Source organism: Oncorhynchus mykiss, chromosome 15, assembly GCF_013265735.2.
Source record: "Oncorhynchus mykiss isolate Arlee chromosome 15, USDA_OmykA_1.1, whole genome shotgun sequence".
Taxonomy (NCBI): Eukaryota; Metazoa; Chordata; class Actinopteri; order Salmoniformes; family Salmonidae; genus Oncorhynchus; species Oncorhynchus mykiss.
The window spans coordinates 60,142,865-60,161,185 of record NC_048579.1 but is presented as its reverse complement, the minus strand read 5'-3'; the positions used below and the strand labels follow the sequence as shown (position 1 = coordinate 60,161,185).

The window sequence follows — 18,321 nt, the reverse complement described above, 5'->3', positions numbered from 1 at the left end:
TAGTCTATACTGTGGTGTGTATCTATCTGTCACTGTGTCTGACACTTCTGTCTGTCTGTGTTTCAGAGCTGAGCCCGTCAGCCCCTAGCTCACAGAAGCAGAGCCCAGCAGTGACCCAGCAGCACAGTCCTCAGGCCCAGCCCAGTCCCACCGTGGGCCAGCCCAGCCCTGCTGTCACCCAGCCCAGCCCTGCAGTCACTCAGCCCAGCCCTGCAATCACCCAGCCCAGCTCCCTGACCCACCAGAGCCCCATCACACAGACCCCAGCCCCCCCACCCCAGATCTACACCCACGACAGCAGGTAAGGCAACCGAATGGTCACACACACACACAGACGCACACTGCTTAAAAACACACCCGCCAATCCATAGCACCCAACCCAGTTCTAAATATTGGTCGGCCAGGATATGGCCATAATTTACACGAGCATTTCGCTAAACCCACAATAACATCTGCTAAATATGTGTGTGACCAATAACATTTGATTCGATTTAAGACATGCAGCATTTGAGTGCTCTATCATTTCCTATGTATTGAAATTGTTTAAGATAGTTGATCATGTATGTGTATGGGTTCATGTAATCTTTAGGGCTTCCTCAGTATTGTACTGTCTGCTGGCCCCAATGCTGTGGAAGTCCCAGATATCTTATACAGCACAGTAGTATCTTTTTTTTTTAATCTCTGGGGTAAAAGCACTATTCCTAAGGGAATTACAGGTGAGAGCGAGGTATTCTCTCCCTGTCTCCAGTTTGTTGTATAACATCACTTAACTCTTACGGACTCCTGAATTATTAACCTAAATAGCTTCTTTATAGACCTACGCTGAATATTTCATCAAGCTCTTACAGGGGGCCCAAAATGTACCCTGTCATTGTCCTTGCTCTCCTGCTCTGGACAATTCCCAAACTCTCTGAGTACTCTTATTTATTGCCAACTCTGTAAAAGACTGAGTGTCTTTTCATGTGGTTCAAAAAAATGATTTCACTTACCACCACTAGAGTCTTGTCTCAAAGGTAGTTTGATTGTAACAAACAAGGTATTTGTAAATAACTTAGAATTTGACATGAATTGGTTCAGAGAGCATTACCATTACCCATTACATTAATATGAAATGCTTGTAGTGATAACCCACTGGGCACACTACATCATTTCAACGTTGGTAATGAGGTAATATTTAGTTGAGAACTTGATCAATGAGACGACAACATACTATATATTCACCCACTCAAAAAGACATCCAAAAGTTAGTTCAACTGTGCATTCAACCATCGAAAAAAGCACAACCAAATTCCAATGGAAAAAAAATGTCTGATTTTTGGTTTAGTTTTCACTGAAATGCCTCACTGCGCTTTCAACCATTTAAAAGCACAGTAAAGTTCTAATGGGAGCACAATGCCAGATATTTAGTTTATTTATACAACACACAATGAATGTGTTAGCACTGTGTTTCATCTAATAGAAGAACCAAATGACCTGGGTTGCAGTTGAGATGACATGTTAAATACATGGTGCTGTTCAAGATGCTGCACAGATTATTACAGTAATAGTAGAGATCTCCAAGAGACCTGCGACAACCTATTCATGCTATCTAGAACATGCATGTTTTATAAGAAGGATTTTAGAGTTTCTCAACCTCAATGTGGCCATGTTTGTACGATAGCCTTCATTTAGGCTATATTCAATTGTTTGGTTGACATAGCAACATTTAATTGAGATCTACTGATTGCATAGTTCCATCTGAGCCACTGGCTTAATCCCATTCTTTAACTTATATTTTTGGTTGAGTTAGAGACATGAATCCAACATATCATTGGTTAAACTTGTCAACAAGTTAATATGCTATTCATTGTTTATTGTTTTTGTGTTTGATTTTCAACATAACAATCAAAGTTAAAGAATAGGACTCATTCAAATCAAACTTTAAATGCACTTTAAATAAAGTTGGATTTGATTTAAACTTTGATTGTTGTGTTAATGTACATATTTCGTTGAGATGGAGACATGAATCCAACATATCAATGATTAATTTGTAGACAAACTGTAATTAAAGCCAGACTAAGTCAGTGGCACATATAGAACAGTGTGGCTTGGTTGGGTTGTGTATCGGAGGACGCATGACTTTCAACCTTCGTCTCTCCCGAGCCCGTACGGGAGTTGTAGCGATGAGACAAGATAGTAGCTACTAAAAATAAGATAAATTGGATACCACGAAATTGGGGAGAAAAATTGGTAAAATTCCACACAAAAAAAAGAGACATCTCCTTCAGACGTTGATATTTGGTTGTGTTGACAACTAAACACAATTCAATATCACTAAATATGACTCCATTTAAAATCAACCAGTGCTTGAAACCCTGGGCCCTGAAACCCTGAAACCCTATTGTATTGTCTATTTATAGATGAATTCTGGGTTGAATTGAAACAATGGCTGTCGATGACTTTGCAAATGCTATATAGGCCGAAATAGTCTCATTGACGTTACATGAGTGATAAAGTATGGTCACATGTCATTTTCTCTGTGAAACCTTCCTATCAATGACTTTGATAGCAACAGCAAATCTATTTAGTTTTTAAGTGAGATCTCAAAACAATCATTCTCAAGATAGCATCATGGTAATAGTCAGTGATAAATATCATATCTAAGCAGGGTGGGGCTTGGTTAAAACCCTGAATGGGAGACTAAAGGGTAGCTGTAGATATATACATTCTCCAGTAGGAGGTGCTGCCCAGCCTATTGTTTTGAAGAGCTGACGCTGTTTTAAAGGTACAAATTCAACATAGGTATGTCTACGTTGAATTGTGGTTACCATGACACCATCATCTATGTGGTTGAAACGTCACCCTCAAAACAGCAGTTTACATTGATTACGATTACGTTGACAATAAATTACGTTGTAACAACGTTGATTCAACCAGTTTATGCCCAGTGGGAAATTTTCCTTTAACTTGATTGGTTGGTTAGTTACAGGTCAGAGGTGAAAGCGAGGCAGGATGTAAAACCGGACATCCGACAGCCTCCATTCACAGACTACAGACAGCCCCCGTTGGACTACAGACACCCTCCTGTAGCAGACTACCGCCAGCCACCCACCCTGGACTACAGACACCCTCCTCTGATGGACTACAGACAGCTGTCCACTGACCCCAGGCACTTCCCTATGCCTGTGCCCCACGACTACAGACAGATCCAGCCACAGATGCCACAAGTCTACCAGGTTAGATACTTTACTCATCAATACAATATTGACCTGTGATGTCTGAAAATTTACATTTTGCTTTTATTATAAGCATGTAAAGCTGTCAAAAATGGGTCTCCCAGGTGGCGCAGCGGTCTAAAACACTGCATCTCAGTGCTGGAAGCGTCACTACAGACAACCTGTTTCGAATCCCGACTGTATCACAACCGGCCGTGATTGGGAATCCCATAGGGCGGTGCACAATTGGCCCAGCGTCGTCCAAATTTGGCCGCTGTAGGCCGTCATTGTAAATTAGATTTTGTTATTAACTGACTTGCCTAGTTAAATAAAGAATACAATAAATACATTCAACTGAAATATATGGGCATTGACACGCAAGAAACAGTAGTTCAGGCAGAGAGGTTAACGAGGAAGATGTGGTAATTCTAGCCTGGTTAAACCAGACTGAATGCTGCACTGAGTTAAACAATGGTGAGCGCAGCATTCAGTCTGGTTTAACCAGGCTATATTAATACACATGGCCATTAGCTTTTTGTGATGGTGACTGATGGCCTTCCCCTCCCTGGTTCTTACTGCCTGTTGTCTGAATGTGTCCTGCTTCTTCCCCTCCTCCCTGGTTCTTACTGCCTGTTGTCTGAATGTGTCCTACTTCTTCCCCTCCTCCCTGGTTCTTACTGCCTGTTGTCTGAATGTGTCCTACTCCTTCCCCTCCTTCCTGGTTCTTACTGCCTGTTGTCTGAATGTGTCCTACTCCTTCCCCTCCTTCCTGGTTCTTACTGCCTGTTGTCTGAATGTGTCCTACTTCTTCCCCTCCTCCCTGGTTCTTACTGCCTGTTGTCTGAATGTGTCCTACTCCTTCCCCTCCTCCCTGGTTCTTACTGCCTGTTGTCTGAATGTGTCCTGCTTCTTCCCCTCCTCCCTGGTTCTTACTGCCTGTTGTCTGAATGTGTCCTACTCCTTCCCCTCCTTCCTGGTTCTTACTGCCTGTTGTCTGAATGTGTCCTACTCCTTCCCCTCCTCCCTGGTTCTTACTGCCTGTTGTCTGAATGTGTCCTACTCCTTCCCCTCCTCCCTGGTTCTTACTGCCTGTTGTCTGAATGTGTCCTACTCCTTCTCCAGGACTTTGACTTCTTCACCGTGGAGCTGGAGAAGAGTGTGAAGGGGTTTGGTTTCAGTATCCGTGGAGGGAGGGAGTACAAGATGGACCTGTTTGTCCTGCGACTGGCCGAGGACGGACCCGCCATCCGCAACGGGAGGATGAGGGTAGGCTGATGACGATGTCACATCCCGCGCTGAACTAACACTTCCCCTCAACATACTTACAGTAGCTTCTCTCCCAACGCTGGTTTAGTGGGATATTAATAATAATTCTTTGCTAGTCTTAATTGTCTGATGATTATCTTGGCAGCAAATTTCCATTTTAAGCCCTGTAAGAAAATAATCTGCTAATGCAGTGTGGCTGAGTGTGTGAAGGATTTGGGACGTTTTGACACCTGCTGGGTTAGTGGGTTTACTGGCAGCAGAAACGTTTCTCTAGTCAATAATACATTAGGTACTATGAACATTCAGATGAATAATTAAAGGATGGCTGTTTTTAACCATGAATAGTTTTCAACTTTTGTCCGTTTCGTAATGTTCTCTTCAGGGATAGAGGGTACTATCTGCCGGTCACCATCTGTTTAACAACAACAAAAAGACAATTATTTTCTAAATTGACGTTCAAATGTAGTACTCTTTGTAAAAAGATGCAGAGCGTGCCGAGTTTTTAGTTTTCCCCCAGTTCACACCTTCCTTCCATCACCTCTGTCAAAGTATGAGTCACTCTCTCTCAACAGCTGTATTTGTTCTTGTAGCCTGCTATGTTCATCCAGAGTAACTCTGACCACTTTATGGAGTAAAAATAGACAGAAATCTCACTTTACTTTTCTGATAACAAAGAGTACATTATAAGTCTGTCATCGCAGTTTTTCTATATCTCCTAAAGTATCTTGATCGTCTCCTACCCGTCACACTTTTCTCTCTGCCCAATCTCCCTAGTGTGGGCCAATAGCGTTCATTATCTGTAATGAACCTGTCAGAGATGTGTGTGAAACGGCCCGTAGGGATACTACTCTCACTCCGCCACGGCGAGGTAAATGCAGCTCGGCGGGCCCAGGCCCAAACCCATCGACTGGGGATGAGGGATAGCTAGCGGTCCTCGTCTCTCTCTTCAATGCCCGGGCCGGTATCGTGATTTATCCTTCAGTAATCACAGTTTTAAAGGCCCACTCAAACTCTGCAGTCCGCCACACACAGGCCCAGTTTGAACTCTGATCATGGGGGAGATGAATGGTCGAGGGGGAAAGGTAGGCTCATCTAACACCGTTGTTGAAATGAACTGGGATGGGCCGGCCGCCCAGCCGGCTATATAGTATACTACTTTTTACACCACCAAGGCTCAGGCTCTGGTCAAAAGTGCACTATATAGGCAATAGGGTGCTGTTTCAGACACAGCCTTAGTAAGCTTGGCTGGACTCGAGATAGCATCTAGAGGAGAGACAATCCAAGGATAACCATGCTTCATCTGGAGGTCATACTACTGCTGTTGGCTCGGTGTTCAATTCTCCCATCCACACCCAGTCACTTCCCATCCATTTAAAGGGGAATGACTCAGGCCGGCCTCAGCCATTCACAAACTGTCAGAAGGTGTAGATGGACGGGCTGCCCAGCTCCGCTCAGATCAGCCTAATAACACTTAATGACTCCCCTTCTCTCTCTGTTGCCGGGCGGATTCTCTCTCCTCAGCTTTCAAATTACTTCCACTATTAGCCGAGGACTTTTTCCATTTGTTACAGTAATTGGTTTATACATTTGGCGCCGCAGCACATGGTCTCCTACACTATCAGTCAAGAGGGCACTGGTCCCATTCCCAAGTGAAGGAAGTGTGTTAGTGAGATCCTTCAGGGGATATGCCTGTACAATTGGCCTCCGACCTTGATGTTGTAGTCATAGAGAGGTCACAACCTTTTCACTGTAGTGCTAGAAGGGAGGTGTAGTCTAATTAGTGAAATTAATAGGTTACTACCAGGTCTTCAGCTGCTAATGTCCTGGGTCATATTCATTAGGAATATGTTTCGCAACGGAAATCGTAAACAACTGTTTCTTATTGGACGGATTCAGGAACACCCTCCTTGTTTCAGTCCATTTTCTTCCGTTTGGTACGTAATGAACAAAGCCCAGGACATTGGTATTCCGGTATCCTCTTTAGTCTCAGCCCCCCTGCAGGGAAGAGTCTGTCTGCCATAATTCAATCTAAATGACATTATAAAATGGGCTGCAGGAATTAATGACAACTGACACCACATTCATGAGTGCTAATTCTGATTAGCGCTTTACACTGGCCGCTCTGATCCCTCTGCACCACTATGATTTATAGATACACATTGATCCTAATAAATTGTGATCCACAACAAATTTGCCTCGTTAATTTTGTGCTTTAATACGTAGTGTGTGTGCTTATCTCCGAGGCCTGCCAAGAAATAATTGCGTTGGTGGTTGCGGCAGTGTGTGCCAGCGTTCTTCCATAATTTGTTCATCTAATCAGGGAATTGGTGTGAACTTGTCACGCAATGTAACGCATGTTTATATAACACAAGGTGCTCAGTGGGTTGGTGATTTAGAGGTTACTGTCACAGTGGTCTATTGTCTATTTATTGTCTGTGCAGTATCTGCATGGCAACAGGATTTCATGCACATACACACACAAACAGCGGGGACACACACTATCTATCTATCTATCTATCTATCTATCTATCTATCTATCTATCTATCTATCTATCTATCTCTCTATCTATCTATCTACAGTATTGCTCTCTCTCTCTCTCTCTCTCTCTCTCTCTCTCTCTCTCTCACTGTGTTGTCTCTCCTCCTCTCCAGGTAGGGGACCAGATCATTGAGATCAATGGGGACACCACCAGGGACATGACCCACACCCGAGCCATCGAGCTCATCAAGTCAGGGGGCCGGCGGGTGCGTCTGCTCCTGAAGAGAGGCACAGGGCAGGTCCCAGAGTATGGTGGGTTTCCATTCTGTCCCTCGAACCCTGTTGTTTACCCCTCCCCAGGCCAAGGCTAATCCAGCTGTAACACACTCAAATCCACCTGCTGACCTAATAATCTCATCTGATTCCAGTAACACTATAATCACATTTTAAAAGTCACATACACACACTTCTAAAATGATTACGTCTATAGATTATTCTTTACTCGGGCCTCCCGAGTGGCGCAGTGGTCTAAAGCACTGCATCGCAGTGTTGTGGAATCACTACTGCCTGGGATTGATCCTGCGATGCAGTGCGGAAATCGTACAATTGGCCCAGTGTCGTCCGGGTTAGGGGAGGGTTTGGCCCTGCGTCGTCCGGGTTAGGGGAGGGTTTGGCCCAGCGTCGTCCGGGTTAGGGGAGGGTTTGGCCCAGCGTCGTCCGGGTTAGGGGAGGGTTTGGCCCAGGGTTGTCCGGGTTAGGGGAGGGTTTGGCCTAACGTCGTCTGGGTTAGGGGAGGGTTTGGCCCAGCGTTGTCCGGGTTAGGGGAGGGTTTGGCCCAGGGTTGTCCGGGTTAGGGGAGGGTTTGGCCCAACGTCGTCTGGGTTAGGGGAGGGTTTGGCCGGGGGGGCTTTATTGGATCTTCGCGCTCTAGCGACTCCTTGTGGCGGACCGGGCGCCTGCAGGTGAACTGTGTTTGCTCCAACACATTGGCGAGGCTGACTTCCGTGTTAAGTGGGCGGGTGTTAAGAAGCTCGGTTTGGCGGGTCATGTTTCGGAGGACGCATGCCTCGACCTTCGCGTCTCCCGAGCACGTTGGTGAGTTGCAGCGATGAGACAATTTCGTAATCACGAAATTGGGTAGAAAATGGCCTAAAAATGACAAAAAACATGAACTTTATAACTATAACTCTGCTTATGTCTGGCATGCCTATCTTCTAATGTAGATATTTTCTTCACCCATAGCAATGTCTTTCTCTACTTAATACTTTAACACTGATAAACTTGTCTTTCTCTTGACTAACAATAGTGTAACTCTTCCTTTCAAGGCGTCTGATTTAACCCTAATGATTGGTATAGGTTGTTACTCCCCTTTCCTTAGGAATGGTACCTTCCAGTCTCTCCATGTGCATGAAAAGTGACAAGCATGGCTCCCCCTATTTCTTCCTAATGGGCCACTCTAAAGACACGGTTTGTGACGATCTGCATGTTCCAGTCTAATTCTACTTGGTGTCGTGGTTTGTGGTGCGGTGTATTTTTGTGTGCCCATGCCATGTGTTGCAGCTGTGACTTCCTGGTCAGAACACACTGGCTCCTCCTCTCCACTTCAATCACAGTGACATCAACCTAGTTCCTCAGCCATTTGGACTTTCAAGACAACTAAGGGGGAAACGAGGTCAAATCATGACGTCACTGATCTTCAGGTCGGAAATTCTGAGCTTTATAAAGATGCCAGGGTTTGACTGTTCAAAACTAATTTTCCCAGTCGAGGTTCGTTTTTTTTCTAAGTTCCCAGTTGTCTTGAACACACTTAAATCTGAGATGTCCAAGTTCCCAGTTGTCTTGAACGTGGCATATGTCCAAATGGTCATCAGGCCAGCCCAATGGAAATATTATACTGAATGTACACACAATAATACATATTACACATTTAGAAAGATCCATGAAGCAACTTTTACAAAATAGTGATTCAAACTGACAGCCACTATTGTCTAGATAGATTAGTCAGAAATATATAGGCAGACTATTGCCTGTGATAAAATCCCACCGTGGTGCACCTTGAGGCCCCCAACAGACATTTATGTCCCCAGCACCTCAGGGAATGACAGCACCTAGCGGCCCACTTGGTAATAAGTCACGATGTGTCAGACTCTCCCTTGGCCTCTGTATCGGAGAGTCACACTCCCGGCCTGTGGGTAGTGAGTTAGCGCTGAGGCTAGCACTGCACATGACTCTTCCACAGCCAGCCAAGGCCTCCACTGTGAAATACAGTCATCAGCACTTAGCTTTGGCAGGTGACCAGGGTCTTTAAACATAGGAAATAGTATTGTCTGTCTCCATCTTCACTGCTAGGAGACTTCTGATTTCCTCTCCCAGGCCATTTATGACAGAGATTTTTTGTTATCTATTTCTGTCTTTCCCTCCCTCCCTCTCTCTCTGTCTCGCTCCCCACCCCTCTTTTTCTCTCTCTCTCCCTCTCTCTCTCCCCCCTTTCCTCCATCAGAAAGGGTTTTTCTATTACCTGCCCGCGGGTGACATAAAGCTGTGAAATACGCACCATGAGCCCATTACACTGTCAGCCAGAGGACGCCATATTAAATCACCAGCGTCACTTTTCATATCAACTATCAACCTGTGTGTTCTGGGAAAAGCAGTCACATAAAAGTGGAATAGCCATTTGTAACATGGATGTGGGGGATTGTGTGGAAACGTAGATGTTTTACAGGCCTAGGTTTATCTGTATACTGAGAGGATGTAGTATTTATGGAGCTTGATGCGCTGCTTCGGAGTATTTAACTACATTTTGCAAAGCGGCTCTGTATTTTCAGCTAGTTTATACAGTACTTTGCGGAGGAAACAGAATTCAAAGCTTATAAAAACTGCATCCTGATGAAATAATGAAGTGGAATAAAAAAAAACGGTTGCCACATTTAGTACCACACAATATGATACTGTGTGTGTGCGCGCGTGCATGACGTTTGTGAGTATGTGGAAGTGTGCATGCTGTGTATTGTGTGGGTGTATTAGTGCATGTGTACATGTGTTCCCTTATACAGAGTAGAGTACTAGAGTATGGAGGTTGGATCCAGTCAGCTAGCTGGGTGGCAGGGCCCTCACCCCTTAGAACAAACAGAGCCGTATCCAAGGTGACAGCAGTCATTAGCTCAGCACACATACTCCCTCCCACAATCCTATTGGGCCACACAGCCTCCATGGGAGATGGTTCATCACTTCAATACAACAAGCAGTGGCTGATGGGTAGGAGAATGAGCTGGTGTGAAATGTCCAGGGTTTCAGAGCGCAACAGGCACCTGCATCGACTGTGAGCCTGCTCACTGAGCTATCTCCAATCACCAGACCTCCCTAGCTGGTCTGGGAGTCCATCTAGTCTGTAATGAGGGCTCATGGAGCTAGCCAAGCCTCCCTCTTTCCCCCTGCTAGTTAGACGATTGGCGCTAGCCTCCCTCGAGGCTTCCCTGCCTACCTGTTTGTGAATGATAACCCTGGGACTGCTAGCTCAGCGATGCAGAGAGAGAAGCTAACAGGCCTTGTGAGCTGCAGCAGCCTCTCAGGAGAAGGTAGAGCCCTGTAGGTTTAGCCACTACCGTGGTTACTCAGCCCAGAGCACTGGTGGGGAGTCTCGAACCCGCAGGTTCTCTCTCCCGAGCCAGGCTGAAGCACTGCCTGATTCAGCACATCATCCATTCCATTAAACCTGTTTTGTGATTTTTCTGTCCACTTCTTATAAGTGCTGAGGCTTTAAAGGGAGCTAGGGAACTGAGATGTATGCTGCCTAAAAGTGAACTTGTAGTGTGTGACTTATAGGAGTGAAGTGATATTTCACTTGCAGCCCATACCACAAAGACTGGGTTTGATTGTTGTGATTGCTACAATATGGCTGCTGTCATCCATGTAGACTAGAGGCGTGTTTTTTGGCTTGGTGTGTGTTGTTTGGTTAAAGCTATAGATTCATAGATATATTTCAATAGGGCGAACTTCCACTTAAGTCAACTTTTCACTCAGTCTCCCATTGACATCCATGCATGACTAAGTAAATGGAAGGTAGGATTCGCCCCTGACTGTTAAGACTATCCTTTCCCATGTCTAACTGTGTGTTTGTGCCCCAGCAGACAGTACCTCCCCCTGGGATGCACGCCCTTCAGCCTCCCCAAGTCTGTCGGAAGTAGCCCTGCCCCCAGACACTCTGACCATGCCATCGCCCTCATCTCATCTGACCCCGCCCCAGCAGCCCCCAGGCCCCAACCTGGCTCGCCTGCCACCGCAGGAGGTCCCGTGGGAGCCGGCGGCGCAAGAGAGCAGGAGGGTGGAGCGCTCCCAGAGCCCCCGGAAGGCCTCGACCGAGCCGCATAATCCGGATCAGACCGGCCACGGGAGGAGGGACCGCGACCAGCCCAGCGGGAGTGGCTGCAGTAGTGGTAGGGCCAAGCAGAAAGAAGGTGGCAGGTCCACCCACAGAGGGAGCTGCCCCAAAGACGGAGGGCCGGTGAGGGATGAGCTGCTACCTGGGGGAGGGGAGCCCAAAAGCTCCTCCAGGGGGAGGTCTAAGGAGAGGATAGCTGGGGAGAGCAGCAGCACGTCCCACGGGAAAAGAGAACCCACACAGTCCCCGACGAAAAACTCCCAGCCCTCATACACAAACTCTAACGGGAACGGCGGCAGCGGTGGTACTCAGAGCAGCAGCAGCAGTCACCCAGACGTTAGTGTCGGGCATCAGGGGGAGCCGGCGCAGGAGAAGCCCAGGCCCAGAGAGGCAGAGAGGGGCCCTGGAGAGACCCGGCCCTGCCGCCCCAACAAGAGCACCAGCAGTGGCAGCGCAGCAGCAGGTAGGAAGGCCACCGTGTCCCCTGGGCCCTGGAAGATCCCCGGCTCTGACAAGCTGCCCAGCACCCTGCGCTCGGGCACGTCCACTGTGAGCAGATAACACCTTGGAGTATACCCACTACCAGACCCCCAGGCCGGGCTACACTAAGCCTGGCTAGCCCCTTCATTGACTCCCCTCACCCTGCCTGCACTCCCCTACCCCACCCTCTAGACCTCAGATGTAAAGGGGGGTTCCTCCATGCGTTTTTAGAGAACCATTTTTATTTATATTGTACTCTAAATTATTTTGAGAGATATTTTACACCGACCACCTTAAGAACTGGAAAGCATCCACTTAAAAATTCAAAACAAGAAGAAACCAAGCAGAATGTGTGTAGCGTGACGGGATCCTTGAGCAGTGTTAAGGGGTCCGAATACAGGAACTTCATTTGGAAGTGCTCAAATCCCCACAGCACTCCAGTCCAGGACGTACATGCAAATTGAACCACTCACCGATTGGTTGACTGTGACACTGCAGTTTTTTTATACAATGGAGTCTATTTTATGAAAGGAATGTTGAAGAGGGGTTGCCTGTTTTTGTGTATTTTAAAAAGAGAGAATGAAAACCAGAACTAGAAAAAGAGTATACGCATTAATGGGACTTTGCCTTAAATAAGAGACTGTACGAGACTGAAGAAGCTATCCCGAGGAATCTATCAAGTGGTATAGAAATAAATCTATTATATGATGAGTATTAATATGTGGGACATGTGATCATCTCTAATGCATACCTAGTCGGGCCAATGGTAGCTCTGAGACGCCTCATAAGCTAGACGAGCGAAGGAGCACAACACCGTTTTTCAACACTCCCTTATAACTCCACAGCCCAGCCTATGATATTGCATTTCTAGTCTATGTGGACCCATTCTACGAGACTGCAGTGGACTCTAAGGGCTGTACGTGCTTGAATCATCAACGGTTGGGTCACAGGAGATACATCTCCCCCTCACTGTGCTTCGCGAACAAAGCAATTTGCTGAGGTTTGTCTGGTGGAGAGAGTGAAGAAGGCTCATGGGATATCGGGGCAGAGTGCCTTACGATCAGGGACAGACTGACAGAGAGGTCTGTTATGGACTTAACGAACCTAGAACACTCTCTAGACTGATGTGGTTCAATCCAGGCTGCTACCGTACAGTCAATACCAATGTCCCAATATTCATATACATCTGTGCCATGACGGAAATTCATGTTTTTATATCTGATTGTTGAAATGTGTTCACTATATTTACAGACCCCACAGTATTTATTTGGTCAGAAAACATTAGCAAATCTTTCCATTTCCTTACAGATTGAAGACAGTTCCACAACTTTTGGGGTTCTGTTGGTATCTCATCGTGAGATATCGAAACGTCTAGGCAGAACATCTCTAACAGATGGTGTAATCGTGTTTGGGTGAAAATATGGCACGTGTATGAAAGCAGGAAACTACACTAGTATTTCTGGTGGGGATCAGAGGGAGAGAGAAACATTGCCATTTGTCACGAGCTCATTCATCACAATGTGTCTAATGGTCTGTGGCTTCACTTAACGCTGTTCATTTACACAACACATGAAACACGTTTATCTCCCAAAGACGCATATGTATACATTACAACTGACAACTGTCTGGATATTCATTCAACATTTGTTTAGTCTCTAAGTGATGCCGTCTACATAGCCAGCTACGTTAATATACTGTATATATACACACATCTCTCTCTACCAGATTGTGTCCCAATTAACGTTGGAACTCTAGACAGTGGAGGCTCTGTCAGTGGCTCTGTCTGAACTTTACTGTCACCAGTTTACACAGATACACAGTTAGACACACACACACGTCCCTTAGAACCGCCTTGTCACCCGATGACTAAGGCAGAGTTTTTTGTTTTTTAAACCCTCTCAAACCCTCTCTCTGGCCCTGGGACTCACAGAAGCTAATTCATCTGTTGCTCTGATAACTATTATACTGTACATGGAGATGTGGAGAGACTACAATCATCTAGACATTATGATCATTGACAGACACAAGAATCATTCTTGGCGATAAAAGAAAAGTCATTAAGGAGCAATCCGAATGTGTCCCCTTTAGTTTCTGCAGACATCTGATTTTTGAGTGGTAATTTGCCGTGTCGAGCTAACAATCCAGCAAAGAGAGGACGACATTGGCAGAACAAAGCTGCCCCCCCCCCCCCCCTCCGGGTGGAAGAAATGCAGACAGTCTTTCAGAATAGGAATGATACGAGAGAGGTGAGTGATGCTCGGGGGCCGTTGGAATCTCTATTTACGAGAGGAAAAAAATACTTGGATCAGAGAATTGCCATATAAATTGTGCTGGGGAACTGACCCTGAGTAGACAGGAGTCTGTGGCTCAGCTGCTGTCTGGGCCTGTTTGAATACTCTCTTCCTTCTCTCTTTTCTAACATTGTGTAAGAACAGTGGTTACTTCAAGTAAGTAGGCAGCAGGTAGCCTAGAGGTTCACAACGTTGGGCCTGTAACTTAAAGGTTGCTGGTTTGAATCCTGAGCCGACTAGGTGGAAAATCTGCCCATGTGCCCTTGAGCAAGGCACTTCACCATAATTGCTCCGGATAAGAGCATCTGTTAAATGACAATAAAGACGTATATAATAATGTAAAACAGGTACATGTTCATTCATGTTAAGTGTCACTGGTTACTTCAAGAAAGGATTCATTTGAACAGTGCCACTGTGTTCACCCCACACACAACCATTCCTATAGTGTCTGGCCAGTCCTGACTGTATACTGCACCTTCATCACTAAGCCTATCATGACTTCTGTGTAGACTAGAGACAAGGGAGAATGTCCTTCCTTCGTTACACAGTTCGCCACTTTTTCTCGTCAGAGCAGTCCCCCATTGAGGCAAATATCAGTACTTTTCTATGGACAGATCAGAAGAGACAGGTATATCTAAAACGGTGAGTGTGTTGAAGACTGGCGGCACGTACAATACATGAACCCCCTGAGCCTACCTAATGCAGCAGGGTATCACTGTGTAGTGTTATTATTAGCCGTGTTATTGACCTTGTACAGGTGTGTCGCTATTATAAATATGACTCAATGTATTATTATGGATAGTCCCAGACTATAAGTGAACGACCTATTTTTATGAAATGCAACACTATGGATATATTAACTTTTGCAGAAATCTTGTTTACCGTAATGATATGCTGTCAAATAAAATTTTGACTCGGTGTAAAGTATTCAATTAAGATCGAGCTGTCACTGATTTATGAGTGACTGAGTTGATGGATGGCCTTATGGCAGGTGAACAGCTTGCCCGGGGGTGTATTCATTAGTGCAATCCGTAGTAAAACGTTTTGCAACAAAAACAAAGGTTTCTTATAGGACAAGTTCAGGATAGTTCCTCCGTGTTTTGGCTTGTTTGCTTCTGTTTTGTTCCAAGTGAAAACAACTCAATTTGCCCAGAGGTACATACAGCAGGATCTCCCCAACCGTATGACCACATGAGGGCAATGCTGTGTAAGGAAAGAATGCAAATCACTGATTTCAAAATGACTATTGTACATTCTTGTTGTTTCCACTAGAGAGCACTGTTGGCTCGTTTTTGGTTTTCTGCATCGTTTCGTAACATTTTCCTATATATAAATGCATAGGTTATTTAACCTATTTAACCTGTTCCAAATATTCCTCCTGTGATTTTAATAGGCACTGGAATCTGGTCTACTTTATTTGAGATATGCACAATCTGACTGGTTAGGCTAAGCAACAACAAACATGCTCACTTGGCCTTAAACTACCTTTGTCTGCCATTATTTTTGGCAAAACAAGATATATTTTATCAAATCTATCTCATACTTGACTTTACTAGCGAAAGTCTTGTAAATGTACTTTACTTGAGAAAGTAATTACATTTTGATTAGATATTTCTTGACCTTTCAATCAGCGCATTTTGACTAGAATTCTTGAGTTCTGTAATCTTCACTTTTTAACGTCACAGCTACCAAATCAAACTATTTGTCACATGCGCCGAATACAACAAGTGTAGACCTTACCGTGAAATGCTTACTTACAAGCCCTTAACCAACAGTACAGTTCAAGAAGAGTTAAGAATCAGCACCTGCGAATGCGGAATTTATGGAATGAAAACCCACCTCACCGGTGAGTCGCCACCGATCTAAACCAGCATTGTCGTTCCTTTCATAAAGAGAGGCTTACTGACAGCTATTGGTATGCAGAAAGGGTGGCTCGTCAGGCAGGCTGACCGGTAGATGAGATAATAGACACCCTAGAGCAGCGGTGGTTCGGGTGAGAGGCAGGCTCACCGCTGCACCCTCCCCTCAGACAGACCATCAGATGGTCCTACTCCGCTGAGAAACGGGAGCACAGTCTTTCAGCTGATGGTGAAATATAAGTCGCACTGCATTACTTCTGGTTCATGCACCAATCCATGTTGTTACTCCTATGACCAGAGAAAGTGAAATATTCCTCGATATTAAAAAAGACACAAGCCAAATAATAATGAGACCTTATCGAAACGTGCATTTAATGACTTATACAAATGTTTAACAAAGTATTGACAGTGCTGAATACCAATTTAAACATGAACTTACTCATTAAAAACAGCAGCTGTATTCGTTGTCTAGTTTTAATGGTTTTAAAAGTTTTGAAATCTCACATTATAATTTTTTGCTGTACGTTCGAGGCTTCTTTTTACAGTCTATGGCTCGAGGAAACTGCGCAGACACGATGATCTGATCTATCTGATTGACCAGCGTTAAACCTATAGGTGCTCTTGATTTGATCTCTGGGCTGTCAGGGAGACGGAGTACTACCTTCAGACAAATGAAATGGTTGAAAATGGGAACACTTTTCCTTCCCGGCCCTAGGGCTGCTGAATCAAGTACATCTAACGGGAACAGCTCAAAATGAATCCAAAAAAATGTACGGCAAGGCTTTCGCGATCGACCGGTTGGTGACCAATGCCCGAGAGAGAGAGGCACCACAGGAGAAACCCAGACAAACCCTCCTGCTGATGCAGAGCCAGAGGCTGAACTAGAAGCAGGATGGGGCTGATGTATTATCCTCAGTAAAAAATCAACCGTGGGCCATAAAAATGTTCCAAGTGTTCCACTGTGAGAACTACTGTGCCACACGAACTATGCGTTCATATACTTTATGTGCAAACTATGTCTACCATCATGACACGTGAACCGGTTCTTCCACCTGGATGGCAAACTCTTAGCTATGATGGAGGAGCTGGATTTAAGAACATTGAATGGGATAACATGTCAAGACACAACTCTTTGTCCACAAAGAGCAGATTTTATTCTGTGATCATAACCCCCCTCCATTAACCCTACTGGGTTCAGACATGCTTGAGAGTGTAACATGGTAAATAGGAAATTACTATAAGGGTGCGGTATACATTCTGTTCTTTACACAGAACATTTATAAAGAGCTGGTTGATAGTCAGTAGTGACCTTAGGCTGGTTTTACTGGATGAGAAAACAGTACCAGATTCCATCCCATTGCTCCACTCCCTAGTCTACTGAATGTACGAGGAAAACCTGGGCATTTATCTGGTGTGAATGAACCTCTCTCTCAGGGAATGTTAGAATCACTCCCTCACACTCGACCAAGGGTCACCAAACATTTACCGCAAATATTAAATGTGTCTTTAACATGTTACTCTGAGAAATATTGACCTGTCAATGGATCCTCAATTCTGATACAAGGGAAACCTGTCTCCCTACTCGTTCTCCTGGCCAGAGGGAAACATCTATTCTCTCTCTCTCTCCGTAGGCCACAGCTGCCAGTCTGTGTAACGGAATGTGTTATCTGAGGTGAGGCTTGCATCAGAGCAGTGAAACACTCCCATTCTTTCCTTATCCTTTCATCTGTTACCTTGTTTTCTCTGCTGGCTCCTGTGGTATCGAGGAGCGGAGCCGGATCACTCACTCACTCACTCACTCACTCACACACACACACACACACACACACACACACACTGGGGCTGTGTGTCTCATCCTCCTTACAGCCACCGTGACCCTAAGGGCTGGGGTCAATTAGAATTGAAAGAAGTTAATTCAAGAATAGATTTTAATTTAAAATCCAAAAATGAAAAAACATTTGAAATAAATACACTATATATCCAGCAGTAGGTGGACACCCCTTCAAATTAGTGGATTTGGCTATTTCAGCCACACCGGTTGCTGACGGTGTATAAAATCGAGCACATAGCCATGCAATCTCCATAGACAAACATTGGCAGAAGAATGGCCTTACTGAAGAGCTCAGTGACTTATAACGTGGCACCGGCATACTGTAGGATGACACCTTTCCAACAAGTCAGTTCGTCAAATGTCTGCCCTGCTAGAGCTGCCCCAGTCAACTGTAAGTGCTGTTATTTTGAAATGGAAACGTCTAGGAGCAACAACGGCTCAGCCGCGAAGTGGTAGGCCACACATGCTCACAGAACGGGACCACCAAGTTCTGAAGCGGATAGTGTGTAAAAATTGTCTTCCTTGGTTGCAACACTCACTACA

At 45.2% G+C, this 18,321-nt stretch overlaps 1 protein-coding gene across 6 annotated transcripts in view; it reads left to right on the top strand.

Annotated features, from left to right (window-relative positions):
- LOC110490483 (membrane-associated guanylate kinase, WW and PDZ domain-containing protein 2) overlaps window positions 1–15,017 on the top strand; it is a 278,882-nt gene extending 263,865 nt beyond the window's left edge. For 3 of the 6 annotated variants that reach the window (XM_036944868.1, XM_036944870.1, XM_036944871.1), the window contains 5 exons: window positions 67–301; window positions 2,963–3,215; window positions 4,317–4,460; window positions 7,113–7,251; window positions 11,067–15,017. In XM_036944868.1, the coding sequence (XP_036800763.1) occupies window positions 67–301; window positions 2,963–3,215; window positions 4,317–4,460; window positions 7,113–7,251; window positions 11,067–11,878 (1,583 nt within the window). In that variant the 3' untranslated portion in view covers window positions 11,879–15,017. Of the gene's footprint in view, window positions 1–66; window positions 302–2,962; window positions 3,216–4,316; window positions 4,461–7,112; window positions 7,252–8,295; window positions 8,407–11,066 lie in introns of all 6 variants that reach the window. The other 3 variants (XM_036944872.1, XM_036944873.1, XM_036944869.1) reach the window with 3 other exon arrangements.
- The last annotated feature ends 3,304 nt before the right edge of the window (window positions 15,018–18,321 follow it).